Below are 19193 nucleotides of genomic sequence, written 5' to 3'. Positions count from 1 at the left end.
AGCCTGAGTGGTGAGGTAGGAGGACAAGGACATGGGCTCCTCTCCATGGCTTCCTGCATGCAGCCCGGGCAAGCTCCATAGTTTGTCCATACGAACCCATCTGCTGAGGCAGTACTTGAGTGTGATGGGAGACAGGAGGGTCACACTGGCCTTGCAGGCCTCTTGCCAGCCTGTCCCTCCTGTTGTGTGTTCTCCAGCCCTTTACCTCGTTATCACCATTCTACTGCAATGAGAGCAGGAGAGCCAGATGAGGTTTGGAGAGGTCCTTGTAGGTCACACTGTCAAGTGCCTTGTTATCACAGGCACTCTGCAGTTAATCCTCTTCCTGAGCTCCTCTTGAGCAGAAGCTGGATGTCTCCTTGCCCACCCAGCCAAGCAGAAGGGCTCAGTCACAGCAGGATGTGGATGAGGAGCAAGAGACGGGAGCTGGCAGCAGAACCCGCTCCCTGCACTGCCACTCTGTGCCCTGTCCTTGCTAACCCTGCGAGGGGTCCGTGTCACACAGGAGGGAGAAGCACCTTGTATAATACACAGACAAGGTACAGTGATTGTGCCACAGGGGAGAATTTGGGTTGGAGGAGCCAGTGGCAGAACCCCGCTGGATTTTTCTCTTTAGCCTGTGAGTTTACAGCTTCCATGAATGGAAGAGAAAGATCCAGCAGAAGCAACAAGAGCCAACTGAGATAATGATCATTGTTTCTAAACTTTACTGTGTTACAGGGATGGAGCACCATCCATCCCGGCGCACAGGACCTCTGGGAAGCCAAGAAGAACAAGGTATTCCCATTTCAGTATTACCAGAGAAGCTGCTGTGCAGCTGCCACGATTGTAGTTCTCTTTTTTAAAAGATAAATAAAATAAGTAAGGCACAAAGAAAGCAGCTCCCAAACCAAATCCATGGGAAAAATGTATTTGTCATCTCCACCGTGGGTTGACTAATCCCAGTGGGAGTGGGGAGCAGACTCCAGTGATATGATGCTAGGTGTTAATGGTGAGGGCTCTCCTCGCTACTGAAGATGTTCCTTCACACAAACATCCCATATTGCATAATTTAAACTAAAATAAAGCTGATTTGCTTTTGAATACTTGCTCCTTCTTTCCTTCCTCCTCCCCTCCTCCCCTCCTCCTATTTTTTCCTCCATTTCGAGAACCACAGTCCCCATTCTCTTCTGAAATGGTGATGTGTTCCTCAGCATCTCCACCAAGGAGCACCAGCTCAGGGCGTCAGCGGGGAAATCCTGATTGCAGTAAATTGCAGACATCTACCACGGGCTGTGACTGCAAATCCCTGCGGCTTTCGGGTGTGTTGGGCTTTGCCACCCCAGGTCAATCTGAAACAGGGGAGTGCAAACACAAGGTTTGAAATGAATTCAACCTCCGGATGCTGCAGAGGGACTCAGGGAGTGCCCCATCTGGATGAACATGGTGACAGGAAGGTGCCCATCGGAGGGGAGTGCATGTGTGCACCGGTGGCTGCACCCCAAGGCCAGGCACAGAGCTGCTGCAGGACTGAACCTGTTGCTCACATGAAGAGTGAAGCTGTTTCCTCTTCATTCCTTGAGCTTCCCAAAGGGAGAGAAAATCACATCTGCAACTGGTTCAGCATCTAGAGGAGCTGCTGCCTCGCAGGCATCCCTGAAAGCTCCATCCAGCCAGGGCTGGGCAGATGTCCTGCATCGTATCCACACATCCCAGTGCCCAGCTCGCTCACTGGCAGATCTACACGAGGATGTGTCTTTTGGACTAACACCCTTTCCCAGTGGATTGGTCCCAGCGGTGGAGGAGGTTGATCTCACGTGCTGCACCTTTATCCTTGAGCCCTGCTGTGACTGTGATCAGGTCTTTGGCATTTAAGTCATTTTCTAAAAGCCTGTTTGTTGAGGGTTTGCATTTCTCTCAGGCTTTTCTGTTATTTAGTAGGTGTTTTATCTCTCCTACTGTGCCCAGAGGAGCTTTGGTGCATCTGTGCTGTTGAAGAAGGGTTGGCATTAAGCAAGGATTTCTAGCCTTTTGATGACTGAGAAAGCAGGAGTAGAGGTAGGGGGAGAAATTTAAGCAGGATTTTATGCTGGCCTGAAGCAGTGAAGAGCAGAATCTGTTTGAGATGGAGAAAAGCCACGGCATGAACCCAACCTCTGGACAACAGCAGCTCACCTGGCTGGGGCAGAACAATCAGGGATGTTCCATGGTCCCACTGATTCCCTAAAAAGCCTTTAGTGTTACAGACGGCTCTGATTTCCCTGGCACAGTGTCTGTGCCCTGCTGCTTAGCATCACATAACCAGCTTCAAACTCAGCAGAGAGGTGAAGGTGTTAGGTTAGCCCTTTACATTAAGGAATGCTTCCTTCAGTCCTCAATAGGGAGCTGGGAGTTGTCTCTCATGACCAGGAATGGAAACTCCTGTTGCTTGAGCTGTTCTCAGCTAGAATGGGCTGAAAATGTACTGTGGGAAACAGCGGTGTGTGGAAGAGTGTGTGATTTGGGTTATGGACATGATGATTGAGGAGGAGATAGTTACCAATGGAACTGTCTGCAAAAAGCTTCTTCCCAGGTTTAGGGAAGCGTGTGCTGGCTTCAAAGGGACACCATTAATGAGAATTTTATTAGCATCTAATAAGTGTTTTTCATCTCTGCACTGCTCAGACATTTACTCACCACCATGTGACGTGCTCCTGGCTGGATTACTCCTACCACACAGGATCTGGGACAGGTCTCCCCTGTCTGGTTAGAGTTGCCTGGAGGCAAGATGGTGGTTTGCATGGAGCTCCTACTGCAATCCCTGCTCCAGCTCCTGTCCCGCGGTACCACCGTCCTGCTGGTGGCATCCCCACCATTAGCATCACTGCTGGACCAGGAAACTAGATGCATGACATGACATCCATGGAGATATAGCGCTGACAAGATCAGAAGATGGTTGAACTCTGGACTTAGCTTTAAATTGACCCATTTCTCTTTTCTTTAGGATTCCCTTATGCTGTCACCTCACCCGTCCGTTTCCCTCTCCCGCAGTGACTTGCTTTGCTTTTCGTCATTTGTCTTTAACCTTTTTGTTCCAGGACCTCTCCCTCTGCACAGAGGGGAGTTTCCAGGTCTGAGCAGGAGCCTCCCTCGCCATGCCCGAGACCCACTGACCACACTGGTGGGAAGGTTGGGTGGGTGTCTGTGTGATCCCACAGGTCTGAGGATGCTTTGGGTTCATGGTGAAGTAACGCCTGGAGCTCCATGGAGCTCTGTGGCCCAGCTCAGCTGTGGCACCACGGCCGGGAGCCCTGCACTGACCCTGTCCCTTCTCTGTCCCCTTCCAGCTGTCCAGGAGGAGCGGCAGCGGGGCAAGGACCGCAACGAGAACGAGGTGGAGTCGACAAGCAGCGCCAACGAGGACATGCCCGTGGAGAAGATCTTGGAGGCTGAACTCGCGGTGGAGCCAAAGACAGAGACATACATTGAAGCAAACATGGGCTTGACGCCGAGCTCGGTGAGGCACCGCTCCCCTTGGCCCCAGCCCGGGCACGCGGGAGGGAAGGGGTGGCTTGTGGGGCATCAGGATGACATGGCACAAGTACAGCAGCTCAGGTGAACACCAAGCCCTGCCCCTGCGCAAACCCCGGCAGTGGAGCTTCTAGTTTAGTCAACAGCCCCTAGTGCTAGAGGGCAGGAAGGCACCCGGTGCTCGGGGAGCTCAGAGTCCTGTCAAGCCACCAAACAGACCCGTGTGGCTGAAGTGCAGGGAGATAAGAGCTGTAAAATCCGGGTGTGACTCTTCAGATGCAGAATTATAGAGCTGCTGGGCTCCAAGAAGGGAAAAGCTGGAGAACGTTGTTGAGAAGTTTGCTTTCAAGTTCCCGTCCCCTTTACGAGTTTGTATTTTAACTGGGCCTGCTTGAGGCATCTGGGCTCTAACAGGACTTTGTGCACACGAGAGAAATGGAAGAAGAGTGAGTAGCTGTGATGAGGGAAACTGCCCTGGTCCCTTTCCTAAGAGATTCCTGTATCAGCAGGTCATAGCCTGGCTATGAAAAGCCTCCCTGCAAAGCAGCTGCCTCCGAATGTGAGAACCAGCCTATCTGAAACCCTGTTTCTGGGATAAAGCCTATGCAAAGCCCTCATAAGGAGCCCTGTCACAGAGAAAGTACTCGCTGCCCAGGCTAGTACAGCCCTTGGGGGGCACAGGTAGAGCTGGGCTCTGTGAGCTAACCCCGAGAGCAGGGTCATGTACTGAAGTATCCCTCTGCAATTCCTACTGCTCTGTGCTTGGTGTCTCCGGGCTTGGGATGATGAAATGCAGCTATTTCCAGCAAGTCTAGTGAGGAGTCTGCAGTATTTATTTGCTGCTACAATAATACTTTATCTCTTTCTTTATATGAGGCTTGGAGGATTGAGCCAGGAATACCTTCTCTGGCAGGGATTGACAGGAGATCCCAGCGTCAGGCTGCTCGTGTAGGAGTCCAAGCCTTGACTGCCTCAATGGGATGCTCTTTTTAGCCTTTACTTACAAAGACACTGTGGCTGGTTTGCTGGATGAGAGCTTTCAGTGCATAAGGCTTCCTGCTACGGATGGAGCCAATGCCTCAGGGAAGCTCTCCAGAAGCAGATCCAGGGCCATGGTACTCACCTGCATTTGGGAGCGATGCCCTGCAGCTGAGGGTCCCATCACCATGGAGCTGCAAGGGGCTTTTTGGAGGGGACAGCTCTGCAGTGGTTAGTGAGGGGCTCTGGTGCCATCAGGATTGAAAAGGCTCGAGGGGAGTTGCAGCCAGCGTTGTGCTGCCTTGAACACAAACCCCAGAGAGTGAGCTGAAATAAATGGCTTCATCTGGCACTGCGTCTCCTCAGCCTCTTGTAGCAAATTGAAAGCTGGTTCCTGCATAATTCAACACGCATTACTGTGAACAAGGATGTGTGCTGCATCTAAATAGAAGCGGGAGGCTCGCTGAAATGCCCTGTTATTGTCAGGCAGCTTCTGTCGATGAGCAGATGTATGAGATCAGCAGCTCACAGTGACGAGGCCACCGGATGAGGTGAAGGAAGACGGAGGAGCTGCCTTCTGCCAGCCCTCCCCTGGGAGCCTCTGCGAGGGAAAGGCAGGCTGATAGACACGGGGTAAACCTCGAGCTGTTTCCTATGAGCCTGCACCAAGTTAGCTCCTTTTATTTGTGCCCCTGCGCTTACCCATCTGCACTGAGCACAGCCAGAGCTGGAGGGCTCCAGCGCTTGTGGGGATGTCCCCACCGGGCTGTGCCAGGCTGGACGGGGGGTGGCACGTGCTGCTGGAGCTCACACCCTCCTCTCGCAGGTGCTCTTGTGTCACTGTCACCTCCTGGTGCCCTGGCTGGTCCGAGAGCAGAGATCCCAGCACTGGGCTCTCCGCTTGGCCAGGCTGGCGCTGGCACCACTTCCTTCCACCCCAGTGTGGGGCTTCAGCACAGTCCCCAGGGCTGGTCAGAGGAAGGGCAGGGGGGCTGCCCCCATGAGCTGATCCAGCAGCCCCGGTATCTAAACACATTGCTGACAAAGCGTGCTGCTCTGAGACTGAGCATGGGAGCGTGGAGGGGACCCTCTCTCCTGACACCTTGACTGACAGCAGAGAGGGTGGCATGTGTTCATGGTTTGAATAATGCAGGTCTGGGAATGGGGAGTACAGTGGGGTGGGACCTGTGTAAGTGGCACGGACAAGGCAGGACACTGAGCCAGCAGAAAGGAATTAAGACAGGGGGATCTGCCCCTGCAAACTGCTCTCCTCCTGCTTTGAGTGGTGGGAGGGTACCAAGACCCGGTGTTTCGATGACCATCAATCACTAAAACACTCACTTGAATTAATGGCACCTGTGAGGCCCTGATAAAAGCTCTTCAGCTGCTCCAAAGGGCTGATGATGGTTGGGATGCTGACCCTGGTGGAGGGGTGGACCCTTGGGGAGGGTCCTATGAGCTGAGATCAAGCAGGGCTGCAGGATTCCTCCATGCTGTGTCCCAGGAAGCCTCCAGCCTGTGTGTGATCCCTGTCCCTGGAGAGCTGGTCTCACCCTCGGCAGGTACCTGTCCTGGGCAGCACGGTGGGTGTGAGGATGGGTTTCCCTCTGTCCCAGCAGCTGCAGAGCCAGGCTCCTGCAGCCTTAAGCACCACCTCGGACGGGCTCCTGGCCACCGAAAGGCAAAGCCTGTAACTGAGAGCTGCTGTCCCCATTAGCTCTTAATTGGCCTTTGAACGTTTGGTTTCAAGTCACCCTTTTCTGGAAGCTGTCTCCAAGCTCCGGTTTTCCAGCGGGATCAGGTGCCCGCGTGTCCTTTCCTCCTGTCACACTCCGGCACTGTGCCCTTGCTATTTACTGCAGGAGGGTTTTGCTTACGGTGCACGGGGAGGGTGTCCAGCGGCGCAGATCCCTCCTGGGGACAGGCAGGGCCCTCTCGGCGATGACACCTTCAGCTGCCGCTCGGGCTGCGGTGATTAAGTTCTGCCAGGAAGCAGCGAGGTGGTTCCAGGAACTGCCATCCGAGGTGTCATTGAAGGCTGGGCCCCTTGCTCAGGGCCAGGTACAGTGTGTGCTGCCTGCGGAGCAGCGGTGATCAACCCGCCTGCTGCATCAGGGCAAGTCCTGGAGACAGGGACAACCTGCCCAGAGGCAACCCCTGAGCAAAGCTTTGGCAAAAGCATCCAACTTCCCCAAAATAATCCTTTCATGGGGTGTGCAGCCACTTGTGCTCCATGGGTCAGGTTCTCCTAGAGCACGGGGTCTCCCATAATTCATGTCTCCATCCCATGGGAGATGGGACACAGGGTTCTTCACCTGCCTGCTTAGATGACTTGAGGTCAGTGATGTTCCTATAGCCTTGGCTGTGGGTGTCCCCTCACCTTTCCTGCAGGTGCCTCTGAATGCCAACATTCCCTGTGTTTCCAGCGAAACACTTAACCCTGCAAGGCTCTTACACCCACTTTAGGGTTTTCCTGTTGTCTAGAGGAAATCCCCTTTTATCTCCCTCTCCCATAGAAAAGCCCAGTACCTGCTCACATCCCCTTCTGTAGGGAAGACCTAGCTCTATTGGAGTGAGACCCCCCTGCCCTTGCACCCTTGGGGAGCTGCTGGAGCCAGGCAGAGCAGGAGGGATGATCCTGGTAGCAATGCTCCTGGGCTGCACAGCTGAACCTGAGCCCATTCCCATCCCCATCCATCTCTGCCCGGAGCAGGTGAAAAGGCTCTGCAGGCGGGTACGCCTCAGTGTGCCAGACCCTGGGTATTTTAAGCCTGGAGAATGGGAGATGTTGGCCCAGAGTTTGTGTTTGCTGCCAGGGGACAGCAGAGGGGCTGGAATGGGAGTCAGCAGCGTGGTCTGCCCAGCCCGGGGGAGCGTTCCCAGAGCGCAGCCAGCTCCGGATGAGGAACAGCCTTGTCCCAGTGGAACCACGGCTCACAGGAGCGAGAGGTTACACTGGTGTTTGTGTCTGCTCTGCCTCCACATTCACACCCTTCTCCCTATGATCCAGGGGTGAAGTAAACACTCCTCCTCTGGTTGGGAAACTGCTCCTTTAAGGACATGGTAGAAAAATACTCGTGCAATCAAAGCTGCTTGGTATCAGCAGGGATTACAGCGGGACGTGTGGAGGGGCTCTTACATCCCTGTCCGGAGAGGTAAACCCTATACACACACTTGTACTAGCGAGGTCTGTCTTGGCCAGGCTTAGACAGGCTCTTCCAATTCCTAATCACGAGCCCACTTGAGCTGTTAGCAGTTCCTTTAAACAGGAATTTGGTGTGTTTAGGCTGACTGTCCTCCTTGAGAGCAGATGGGGTTTGTTCCAGGGTAGTATTTCAAAGGAGAGGGGTTTTCTCTGTTTTTCTTCAATGCCCACCCGGTGCTGGTTTGTGGAGCAGGAGATGCTGGCTCAGGGAGCCTGCCCTTCCCCACGCTGGAGCTCGCTTGGTCCATCAGTGAGTGTGATGGATGCTGGGTCTCTGCAGTCCTGGTGGAGAAGCCAAGTCACATCCTTTCCCTGTGACTGATACTTCTTAGGTACTCCCGACCTCAGGGTCCTTCCCTGCAGCAGGGAGGCAGCAAACTCCTTCGGCTGCTCCCCCAGCCTCTCCTCTCCTCCTTGCTCTGCCTTCTCCCAACTTTTCCATATCCTTTTCTTGGCAGCCCAACGACCCAGTGACAAACATATGCCAGGCAGCAGACAAACAGCTCTTCACCCTGGTGGAGTGGGCCAAGAGGATCCCCCACTTCTCAGAGCTGCCCCTGGACGACCAGGTCATCTTGCTTAGAGCAGGTGAGTGGGAAGCATCCCTGTGGGGCTCTGGGATGTAGGAATGCTGCATCTCACCAGTGATGGGATCACACTTAGATTTAGGTCCCAGCCACTTGAAAGCCATTAATGATTCTGAGTAATAGGCTCTGATAATTCAATTGCTAAACAGGATTTAAAAAGCCCCAAGGGATGTGTTGCTGAATGTGATCCAGAATGTTGCACCAGCTGCCAATCAGCTGAAGAATGGCCTGGCTTCATCTCAGATGGGCAAGGAGCTTGGGATGTGCACAGGGTGGTTAAACCAGGGCAGCCACACACTGACTTCTTCCCAAGCTGAGGCTTGAAAGACCAAGCGTGCTTGGGGTCTCCATGAGATTTCATCAGACCCAAAAGTTTGATCATAATGAAAACCAGAAAGGGGAGAGAGGCATCGCCTGCCTCTCCCTCCCACCACGATGAACATGGGGTTCTCTGGGCTTATTTTGAGTTCCCCTGTGCTGCAGGGGGTCTGCAGGAGCAGGGGCTTTGGGAGGTGAAGAGCAGTTCATTGCAAAAAGGTTCTCCCATTGAGTAAATACAGGCTCCTACTGCTGGCAGGTTGTACACGCAGACCAGGGAGGGCAAGAAATCAAGAGCAGAGCTCGATGAGGGTGTGTTTTAGGCATGAAGCTCTTTGCAAAGCTCCAATCAGCAGATAAGTGATTAAAAAGGCTTTGGCTTGATGCTCCCTTAAAGAGGAAGAAAAGCTGTCAGCAGGACAGATGAAGCTGCTGCTGTGGGGCAGGAGGAGAGGAGGCTGCAGACCCCGTCCCGGGTTTCGTGGTGGCTCTGACCCCGTGGCCATGAGGCGCTGAGCTGGAGCGGCTCCAATGGGCTCCCTGCTCTGAGCATCACTGCTGGGGCCTCAGGTGACCCCCCCAAGTAACGAGGGGCTCCATCTATTATTGAGTGGGGTGAGTGGCCTGTGGAGAGCAGCTGCCCATGAAATATTGAAGTATTAAATGTAGCTGAGAGCATCGGTGTGGCTCAGCCGTGCGTCCCTGGAGGCAGAGCTGAGCCGAGTGTGCGTCTCTGCATGGGCCAGCAGCAGCTTTCCTCTCATCCTGAATCATTTAGAAACCTTCCCTCTGAGCTTTCTGGAGGAGAAGGAAACCCAGCTTCTGAAGCCTGTTTTCTCTGGGTTTTCTTGTTTCCAAGCATGCTGTGGCTGAGACAGGGATAACCTGATGTTTTCTCTGCAGTGCGGCCAGCCTGGCAAAGGATGCTGAGCACCACATCTGCAGCTGCAGTTCATTTTCTAGGGCTGGTGGGGAAACCTGGGGGTGGGATGGATTAACACAATGGTCACTGTGCTGCCAGGTGCCTTCCCCAGGCCAGAGGAGCCAGAGCATCCCTGGAGGCTGCAGCTACCTTGCTTGACAGTCAAAGGAGTCTGCTCTGCTTCTCCAGAGCTTGGCCTGAAATGCAAGACCCTTTGGGTAGACTTGTTTGATTCCTAACTCAGATTTTCTGCCTGTGGTTATCCCTAGTTTTTCCTGCTTGCTTTTATCTCGTCAGCTCTTTGAGGATGCTCTGGTTAAAAGCACTGGGCAGAAATAGGTTCCCCATTTCAGCTGAAACATCCCAGCTCTAATTGGGAATAATTCAGCTGAAGGATGCTGATTAATCCATTGCTCTGTAGCTGGAATAAGCCCAGCACAGATGCTGGCAGCTCCCTGCAGCCTCACCACTTCCATGTATCCTTGGCAAGCCAGAGGCTGGATTCAGCTCCACTGGAGCTGCGCGGAGCCGCGGCAGGAGGGTGATGGGTGGTGGCTGAGAGTCAGGGCAGAGCTGAGAACGCTGGTGCCACCGAGGGATGCTGTGAGCCAGGGACGTGAACCAGCCCTGGTTCCTGTTGGTTGGAGGAGTTGATGTGGGTCTGGTGGGAGGCACCCATGGCCCTTTCTGTGCGTCTGGCTCTGGGAGGTGCTGTTCAACTGCAGAGCTCTGCAGTCCTTGGTGCAGCCCCACATCCTCTCCTGTCCCATTGGGTTCCACAGTGTTGCAATCCCTCTGCGGGCGCCAGGCCTCACCCAGCCAATAGCCAAATAGATGTTCCCGTGACTGGGGTGGAAACATCCTGTGGCCACTTAGGAAAGAGAGAACTTTATTCCTTGTCAACATTCCTCATGGCACAGCCCATCTCTGCGGCAGTAGGTAAATATGGCACGTGGGGACCTTGTGTTTATTTCAGTCAGTGAGAAAAGACGTTGCTGTGGCAGGAGAGGAGGTGAAGGATGTTGTTGTATTGCTTCTCCAACATGGGAAAGAAAATACCATCAAATGTCCTGATGTTTCTGGACCCCAGAACATCTTTAGGCCGGGTAAACCAGCCACATGATGAGTGTTGCAGAAGGTCCATCTTGTCGCACTGAAGATGCTTCTCCTGGCTGAAAGTCACCAAAATTTCCAGCCTTCAAACTTTGCAGCATTTCTTATATTGTGGGTTTGTTTCAGGCATTCTTGAACTCGGCTGGGAATGAAGAAGTGTTGAATTAGGAAGGGCACTGGATGGTGGGGAGGGAGGTCACATCTCCCTCCCTTCCCCATTTGTAACAAGCTCCCATGGTGTCCAGGCTCAAAGGATGTGTTTTCCCATCTCCTGAAGTACCATGTCCAGTAACTAGTAAGATAAAAGCTGATTTCCAAGCTGCTATGGAAAGCTGTTAGTGGAGCAGTCATGGATGTGGGACTTCCCTGTACAGCAGCAGGAGAGAGGAGAGGAGAGGTGATCACTGCCTGTATGTGTATGGCAGAAGCATCAAACCTGCAAGCAGAGTTTTCATGGTCCTGATTTATAGCTGAATAATGGACACTGAACTTGTGTGCCCATTATGGCCTGACAGCGAGCCCAGGTAGTGACAAAAAGCGTTAACAGGGCTCCAACAGCTCGGAGGCACGCAGGGTGGCGGGGAACGCAGGGCTCGCAGTGAGAGGAGCGGGGCAGAGCTGTTTGCTCTGGTGCCTGCGAGGTTTATAGAGGAAGCTGCTTCCTTTATTAGCCATGTATTTTTAGTGCATTTGTGCCTTAATGTTTTTTTCCTTCCCTGACATCCAAGAAGGGGGTGGCTCCCCGCTCCCTTCCCATATTGATCCAGCAAAGGTGGTTCTTGAGCCATTTCCTCCTCTGCTTTTGGCACCAGGGAGGTGATATTGCTGATTCCTGATCCCACTGAGCACCCCATGGCTCTAACCCAGGCCTTGGTTGTTTTCTCCTCCCCAGGGTGGAACGAGCTCCTAATCGCCTCCTTCTCCCACCGCTCCATAGCTGTGAAAGACGGGATCCTGCTCGCCACCGGGCTGCACGTGCACCGGAACAGCGCGCACAGCGCCGGCGTCGGGGCCATCTTCGATAGGTGGGCAGAGGGACGGGTGCTGGGCACGCACCTTCCCAGACATTCCCATCCCCACACCAGGCTGCTCCGTTCCCTGCGTTGCAGCCTGCTTGAGGGTTCGGATGGGGATGCTCTGGCACGTGGGATCATGGCCAGAGGAGCCCGGGCTGAGCCGTGTCCATCCCATGGTGTGTATGGGCGCATCATGTCTTGGTCCTTGCTGCAGGCAGCATTAAACCCCTCCTCTTAAACCTGCAGAATCCAACAGCCCAAAACAGGCAGGGAGAAGGCTGCCCAGTGCAAATCAAAGCCCCGTTCATGGGGTCCAGATGCCTTCTACTGTTACGAGGAAGCCACTCCTTTAGTTCTTTTCATCTTTAATTGGACCAAGACGTGACTTTATTTTCACAATGAAAAAGCACCAAAAGTACCTGCAGGTTCCACGTGCGTATCCTGAGGGCTCTTTAATCGTGTGCTGTGGGAAAGGGGCTCTAAAGCCAGACTGCCAGGGAGTTTGACCCATGGTGGGGCTCCATACGCTGTTTAAATAGCGGCTCATTCCTCTGCCCGAGACTTGACTCGGTCAAAACCGAATCACCTTCGTGCCTTTGCTTTGCGAGGAGATTGTTCTTCAGAGCTGGTGACATCATTTGTTCCCTGTGAGGTCACAAGTGCAGGACCATGACTTCACTGCAGGATCCAACAGGAAAACCCATGGAAAATATTTCATGACCAGCACCTGCAGCAAGAGCAAAGGGAGCAATAAAAATTCCCGCAGAGGAAATTGCTTTGAGATACCTGTTGGGGCTTTTATTAGTATTTCTTATTTTTAGGCAGCTCTCAGGTGCCAGGGCCTCTGGGTGAATGTTGAAGCTGATTTTATGGTCCCTCATGTATCTCACAGGAACTATTCATGTCCCTAATGAGCTGGTTTTGATCCAGGATGAGAGGCCATATCCTGGGCTGGTCTAAGCGAGCGCTGTCTCCTGGCCTCACTGCCTGTGCCCCAGAGGCACCCTGGCTCTCACCTGGGTGTTCCCATTCCATTCCAATGCTGACGCCTGTGGTTTCTGTGTCCTTTGCAGAGTACTGACAGAACTCGTGTCAAAAATGCGAGACATGCAGATGGACAAGACAGAGCTAGGCTGCCTGCGAGCCATTGTCCTCTTCAACCCTGGTACATGCGTTACCTTCTCGCCTCTCCTGGCTGATGCTCCATCCTTATAGCTCCCTTTCTTACCTATAAAGCTCCACTGCAAATAACTGAGGGCACCCAGCTCCCAAGGGCAGGGCAAGAAAGATGGAAGTCAAATGAAGAGCTGCATGTGCATCTGCCACCCTACAAGCACATCCTTTGGAGGCCAGGAATGGGTCTGGGTGCATGCCCTGTGTTGCTCTCCAGGCCTCCCTTCCCAAGGGGTATTTTCCCCTTTGCAGAAGGCAGCATGGTTTTATGGTCCAGAATATTCCCTGTGCAGGGCTCAGCCTTGGCTGGGATCCGGCTGTGATCATCCAAGGAGATGGTGAATGCTGCTGTTGGAGCCAAGCTCTCTGCTGAGCTTGAGGGGCTTTGGCTCGATCCACATCACACACTCTGCCCATTTTCAGTTTTACAGCCACTCTGTAAAAACAAAGTTCTGGTGCTTCAGGGAATTGTCCCTGAATAGAAGCAAAAAAGAATTTGGATATCCTTTAGGAGAAAAGTGTGGATTAGAGCAAAGTTAGAGCATGAACATTATTGTCCTGTTCCCCAACCTCAGTATCCAAGGGCTTTTATTAACTGTGTATCTGGAAAAGCCCTCTGAAGACCTGGAGAGGGTGAAAGGCATGAAATATGCTCATAAAACACACAAGAACGTGAGTGTTTCTGTCTGCAGTTTGCTTAGTTTTACAGACTCTAGGAGCCATCATGCTGCTGCACTTTTCCCCCCATTGCCAAGGAGAAAGTTGGGTGCCAGGGCTTATCCCCAGTGTTTTTGGGGGCAAAAGTGCCAGCCCGCGGATGCCTGGGGGGCTCTCCTGGGGGGCTCTCTGCTTTAGAGAGGGTCAGTCCAGAACAAAAGCAGAGCAGCCAAGGACAGACCTCCACATGCAGCCACCCCTTCCCTGCCCTCGCAGGAGCGTGGTCTGCGCCCCAGCACGGCTCCTGCTCTGTCCTTTCCCACCGGCCCCGGGCCAGGCGCTGCACCGGGGTTAGTGCTGATGCTTGGTTTGGTTTTCTGCTTGGCTTTTTTTTTTTTTTTATCATCCCCCCTCCCTGTAATCACCAGTAATTTATTGTCTGTAATTTGGGATTAGCCGTATATGGTAAAAGAAGGGGAATCTGGAGAGGTTCCCATGGCACGTGTGCTCGGGGATATCAATGGCTTGATTGTCCCTTTCACCCAACTAAAACCAGCTCCTGGGGGACCTGCTGAGCAGCAGCTCTTCGTTCAGCCCTGCCACGGTGCTTCGGAGGGAGAAATCCCACAAGGACAGGACTGGAGTGAGACTTAATCCTTTTAAATGAGGGTTTCTGCCCACTGGAATGAGCCAGAATGGTTGGGGTCGGGGTATGAGGTAGGGTAAAACAGAGCTGTAGTCACAAGGCAAACCTGTCAGGGCTTGAATGCTGCTAGGGAGGTGTTAGGTAAAGCCACAAATACCTGGGGTTGGGACCTCACATCCACACCCTGCCAGGGTCTTCCTGGGAGGGATGGAGGGAGCACGGGGGGGTCCCTGCCTGCCTGGAAAGCCTGGAGGGTTTTGGCTGATGGTCCTTCTGTTGCCTTTCAGACTCAAAAGGTCTCTCCAACCCAGCTGAGGTGGAGGCGTTACGGGAGAAGGTGTACGCATCGCTGGAGGCTTACTGCAAACACAAGTACCCCGACCAGCCCGGGAGGTGAGTTACTCGTGGTGCAAAGGGTGCTGCAGCCCAGGCAGGGTCCAAATGCCATCCTCGGGGTCACTGCACCTCTGTGTGGATGCTGGGTCCCTTCCATTCAGGGCTCTCTGTTTCCATGTCTCCTGGTAGCGAGCAGGTCTCTGTAGTGAAAACCACTCGTTTCTGCCTGCTTCAGCTGTGAAGGTCCTTGGACAGTCCCCTGTGAGTGCAGAGGGGTCTCTATTCCCGCACATGCAGCTGGGATGGGGTCAGTGCTGAGCCCAGGGAGCCCCTGCTGCGGGGGGAAGGGGCATCATTTCCCTTTTGGCAACCCTGGAGCACAAACCACAGTGAAAATCAGACGCACATGGAGTTAATTTTCGGTGGCAGATGAGCATCATTGCTGGGAAGTGAAAGCCTCAATTGATGCTCTTTTCTCCCCTCCCCGCCTCCCTCAATCCAGCTGGGAATGGGAGGGGGAATTAGGAATGCTTTCCTGGACCGCTCCGGAGCTGAGTGGGCGCATTTTCCCAGTTACAGCCTGAAGCTGGCAACTGCCAGTTAAGTTACTGACAGTCACTTGAGAACCCAAGCAGAGCGCTGGAAACTGCTGCTCGTGCGTGTCGCTGCCGAGGTGGGAATACCAGGAAAAACAACACACGCAACTGGGATTCACACCTCACCTGCGGTCCCTGTCTGGGTGGTTTGATGGAGGAAAGGATGCTTTCATAGCAGTGGATGCAGGGGGTGCATCATGCCATCAGAAGTAATATTGGACTTATTTTCTCCCCATCTGGGTACCGTTGTGCTGGTGCATGAAACAAGAGGGCTGTTCAGGGGCTTTTTGATGTTTATGGCTGGCTTGTTCAGGGAGTTGGGATGTGTTTGACGTGGTGAGGATGAGCACAGAGCAGGGGCCGTTACCTCTCCTCTCCAGCGTTTGTGTGCACCTCAAGCCAACTCTCAAGCCGATTCCTCTTCCAAGAGCATTATTAAATTGCAGTTCCTAAGCAAATCCAGACCCTGGACTTTGGCTGTTGTGGTGGTTCAGAGTAGCTCTGCTCCCCGTGGGGCTCACAGCGAGCAGCCAGCCCTACCTGGCTCAGGGAGAGCTGCCTGGGGAATCGCGGCCAGCAGCTCTCCTGGGTGATTTCCCTGTTGGGATGAGCTCTGGCGCCGCTGAGCCCTGCTGCCCTCGCACGCTGCTGCGCGGTGCTGCAGGCTGGGAGGGGGCTGGCACAGGGACAGCCCTGGTCCTCATCTGCCAGACCATGAAGCTGCTGTGTGTGACAGAGTTGCTGAGCCACCAGTCCAAAGCAGGTCCACAGGGCTTTGCCTTAATGGTCAGTGATGTGTAAGGCAGTATTTCAGGTCTGGTACCTGCACCAGAGGCTCTGGAGTTTGTTCTCTCACTAGCTTTGAATGACCTTGGTTTGGGGACCTCCTTGTGTGATCATCACACCCTTTTCTGGTGACCTTAAAGGTTTTTGCATGCTTAGGACTGTCCTGAGAGCCATGTCTGGGCATTGCTGACCTTAACTCCACCTCTTCTGCAGTGCAGGGCAATGGTGCAATGAGCCCAGGTGCCTCAGGAGGGTTAACTCATGGGCTGGGAGTCCAGAGTTGCACAAGAGCTGAAGGAAGCTCTCGGGAGCTCTCTCCATCCTCCTGGTCTCATGGCACAATGTGATCCCCATCTGGGCCTGGAAACAAGTTCTTCCTGTGGTTGAGCAAACGCCTGGTGGGGCGGATGTGGGTGCCCTGCTCCTCACTGTGGCCAGTGGTTGGCTCCCACTGCTTCAGGTGCCCTTTGGCTGTGACTGTAGCCTGGTCCTGGCCATGGAGAGCTGGTGAGCACCTTGTAAACACCATAAAGGGAACCTCTCTGCAGCAGGGAGATGGAGGGGGGCGTTCCTAGGAACAACCCAGCCGTGCTCCCCTTGCTCCATGGGGTGATGCCCTCCCCTCGGGGCTGCAGCCCTGGCACGATGTGCTGCGGGCCGGTTCTCTCACAGTTAACTGTGTCCCAGGGCTGGAGCCATCATCTGGTTTGGTTTAAAGCGAAACTTCCTGAATGGGATGGTAGGGCTGAGCTGTTTTTCCTGGCTCCGCTCCCACTGTTCTCGCCAGCTCAGCAAAAAAAATAGGGAGAGAGAAGTGTGCACGCATGTGGAATAACTGTGTATATGTGTGTGTGTGTGTGTGCTGGAGAGCCCCTTCTCCCTGCGCTGCCTCAGCCTTTGCTGATGTTCAAGCCCTGGTTGTGCAGCACTGAAAACAAATAAACACTCCTGGCCATTGAAGAGCCTTTTCCCGTGTTGAGAGCGCTCACGCAAGGGCTGTGTGCAGGCAGGGTGCAGGTGGGCGATGTCCCACAGCCTGGGGTGCTGCTGGCATGCTGGGGGTACCCCGGGTGCTCCAGGGCATCCTTGCAGGAGCTGGTGACTTTATTCTGGCTCTGCAGCCTCCTGCACTGGGCAGGGAGAAGGGCAGCACCCCGTGTCCCCCCGATTTGCAGTGCTCCTTCCAGCTTTTGCGTCAAACCCCTTGTCTCCTTCCAATGGCTTCACCTCTGAGGTGCCTCCAGCCTGGTTGTCAATGGGGTTTCAGCCCAAACGGTGACTGGAGGTGCCCAGTACCTGCCGGAAAAGGGCATTGCAGAGCCAAGTGCCCCCTAACCCCACTCGGCGTCTCCTCCATCCCTTTTCCTGGACCAGTGATGGAGCTGCTGGAGCTGATTGCACCTCTGCCTGTGAGAGCTGTCCCCATGGTGCCTCCTCCCCATGGCTGCAGTGTAGGGACCCCATGAGCATCTCGGGGTGCTCACTGAGTGGTCATGCCCATGCTGAAGGTGCATGAAGCCAGTGGTGCTCTCTAGCCCAGGGATGGCTTTTCATTTCTTGTTGGACTCTTCCAGCTCAGCTCTCAGCGCGTTGTGAGTAGCCACCGTGGTGCCCTGCTCTTCAAGGCTGGGGACGTAACTCATGATTCCTCTGCACAGCTCTGGGTGTAGCTCCATGACTTTGGAGTCAGAAGAGGCTGTGTCTGACTCCCAGCCCCGCTGAGCAGGAGCAGCCAAGGAAGCTTTGGGGGTCAGAGCAGGGGTGTGGATGGGATGTGTGACCATATCATTTCTCCTGCATCCAGGTTTGCCAAACTCCTGCTGCGTCTCCCGGCCCTCCGATCCATCGGCCTCAAATGCCTGGAGCACCTCTTCTTCTTCAAGCTAATAGGCGACACGCCGATCGACACCTTCTTGATGGAAATGCTGGAAGCACCTCACCAAATGACTTAGAGAACTGCTGCCGGGTCAGTCCCTCGCCCGGCTGGGGTCCTGCGGGGCCCCTTCCTCTGCTCCCCTCGCCCAGCCCGTCCCTGCCTCCTCTCCCTGGCGCTGGAGGCACCATCTGAGCTGGGGACCCCCCCACCGCCGTCCTCGCCTCCTCGTCGCCTTCACCCTGCTCCATTTGCTGTCACTGCTGCATCTCCAGACCTGCTCGCTGGTTCCCTGCGCTACATGTAGACAAGTGGGAGCGGACAGAGCTTGTCACCCGCCGCCCCAGCTCGCACCCTGCCCTGGCAGCTCTGCAGTGGGGTGAGCATCGCCCCCCGGGCGGGATGGGGACATGGGGACACCCAGCCCTGGGCAGCGAGGGGAGCGGTTGGACTCGCCGGTTGATGCTGGCTCTATTCAGAGGATGGAGCTTTTGACAAAGAGAAGAAAAAAAAAAAAGAGAAAAAAAACAAAGCAGAATTCTATTTTTGGTCTGTAACTGTTGGTAGCAGCGTCGGTGGTTCCTTCACAGGGCAGAGCCAGCCCGGCCCCTGCCTCACGTGAGTCACCCGGGGCTGCACAGAGCCTTCTCCTTCCAGGTGAAAGCAGAAGATTGGGATTGAGCTGGATCCCCCCTCAGTAACACGGTGACACCCTCTCACCTGCCTGCAGAGGGTCCCATGGGCGCCAGCACCTGAAAACCCCCTTTTTGCCATCCCCGGGGCAGCCGGGCACTGCTGCCCTTCCCGAAGATGCCTCTGCGCTGCTGTGGAGCTGCCCACATGGACATGAGCTGGCTGCAGCATTTGCTTTAAGGCTGCCAGGGACTCAGCATCGCCCTTCCCCAGCTCACAGGGTCTCGCTGGACCCCAGCCCTCAGCACCACATCCAGCATCCCAGCACAGCCCCGCTCCCAAGTCTGGGTCCAGCCTGTCCTGCCAGAACCACGCTTGATTTCATGGGCTGTTGCACTGGAGCAGCAGGAGCTGGTGTGTCAGCAACGGCTCCTCCTTGGGCTTTGGGTCCTGACCTGGTTTTGAGGGGTTCGAGGGGCATTTCCAGCTGATGGGGTGGGCTCAGTGAAGCACCCTGAGCCCTGGCCTCGCACAAGCCCTCCCCTCGCACGGGGATTCCAGCTCACACTGAGGCTGCTCCTGTTGATTCAGCAGCGCCCAGCAGAACACTGCAAAGCATCAGTTAGTGGGAGTGCTGGTAATTGTGGCTGTTTATTAGTGGTGAACCAAAAACTGGGCTCACCTTGCCCTGATTCTCCCCCTAGCTGTGGAGCTGAGAGGATCCTGGATGGATGGGGGATGCAGGAGAAGCCCTGGCCCGTTCCCGGCCCATCTGGGATGCTGAGAGCACCGACAACACCTTGGCTTCTGCATGGTCCTTCCCTTGTGTCGTGGTGTGACAGCAGGGAGAGGGGGATTAGGGACA

The 19193-nt window shown here is 54.6% G+C and overlaps 1 protein-coding gene across 1 annotated transcript; it reads left to right on the top strand.

The window, feature by feature from the left end:
• Positions 1-3305: 3305 nt before the first annotated feature.
• Positions 3306-17850, top strand: LOC104409677 (retinoic acid receptor RXR-alpha; the record flags this gene model as incomplete). The annotated part of the gene is made up of 6 exons (XM_010019610.1): positions 3306-3475; positions 8131-8260; positions 11505-11637; positions 12702-12793; positions 14392-14497; positions 17627-17850. Coding segments are annotated over 6 exons (779 nt in total), but the record flags the coding sequence as incomplete, so codon positions are not given.
• Between the last annotated feature and the right edge of the window lie 1343 nt (positions 17851-19193).

The sequence above is a fragment of the Nestor notabilis genome, unplaced genomic scaffold (assembly GCF_000696875.1).
Source record: "Nestor notabilis isolate BGI_N333 unplaced genomic scaffold, ASM69687v1 scaffold17518, whole genome shotgun sequence".
Classification (NCBI taxonomy): Eukaryota; Metazoa; Chordata; class Aves; order Psittaciformes; family Psittacidae; genus Nestor; species Nestor notabilis.
Note: the sequence above shows the minus strand (reverse complement) of the source record. Positions and strands in the feature narration are given on the sequence as shown.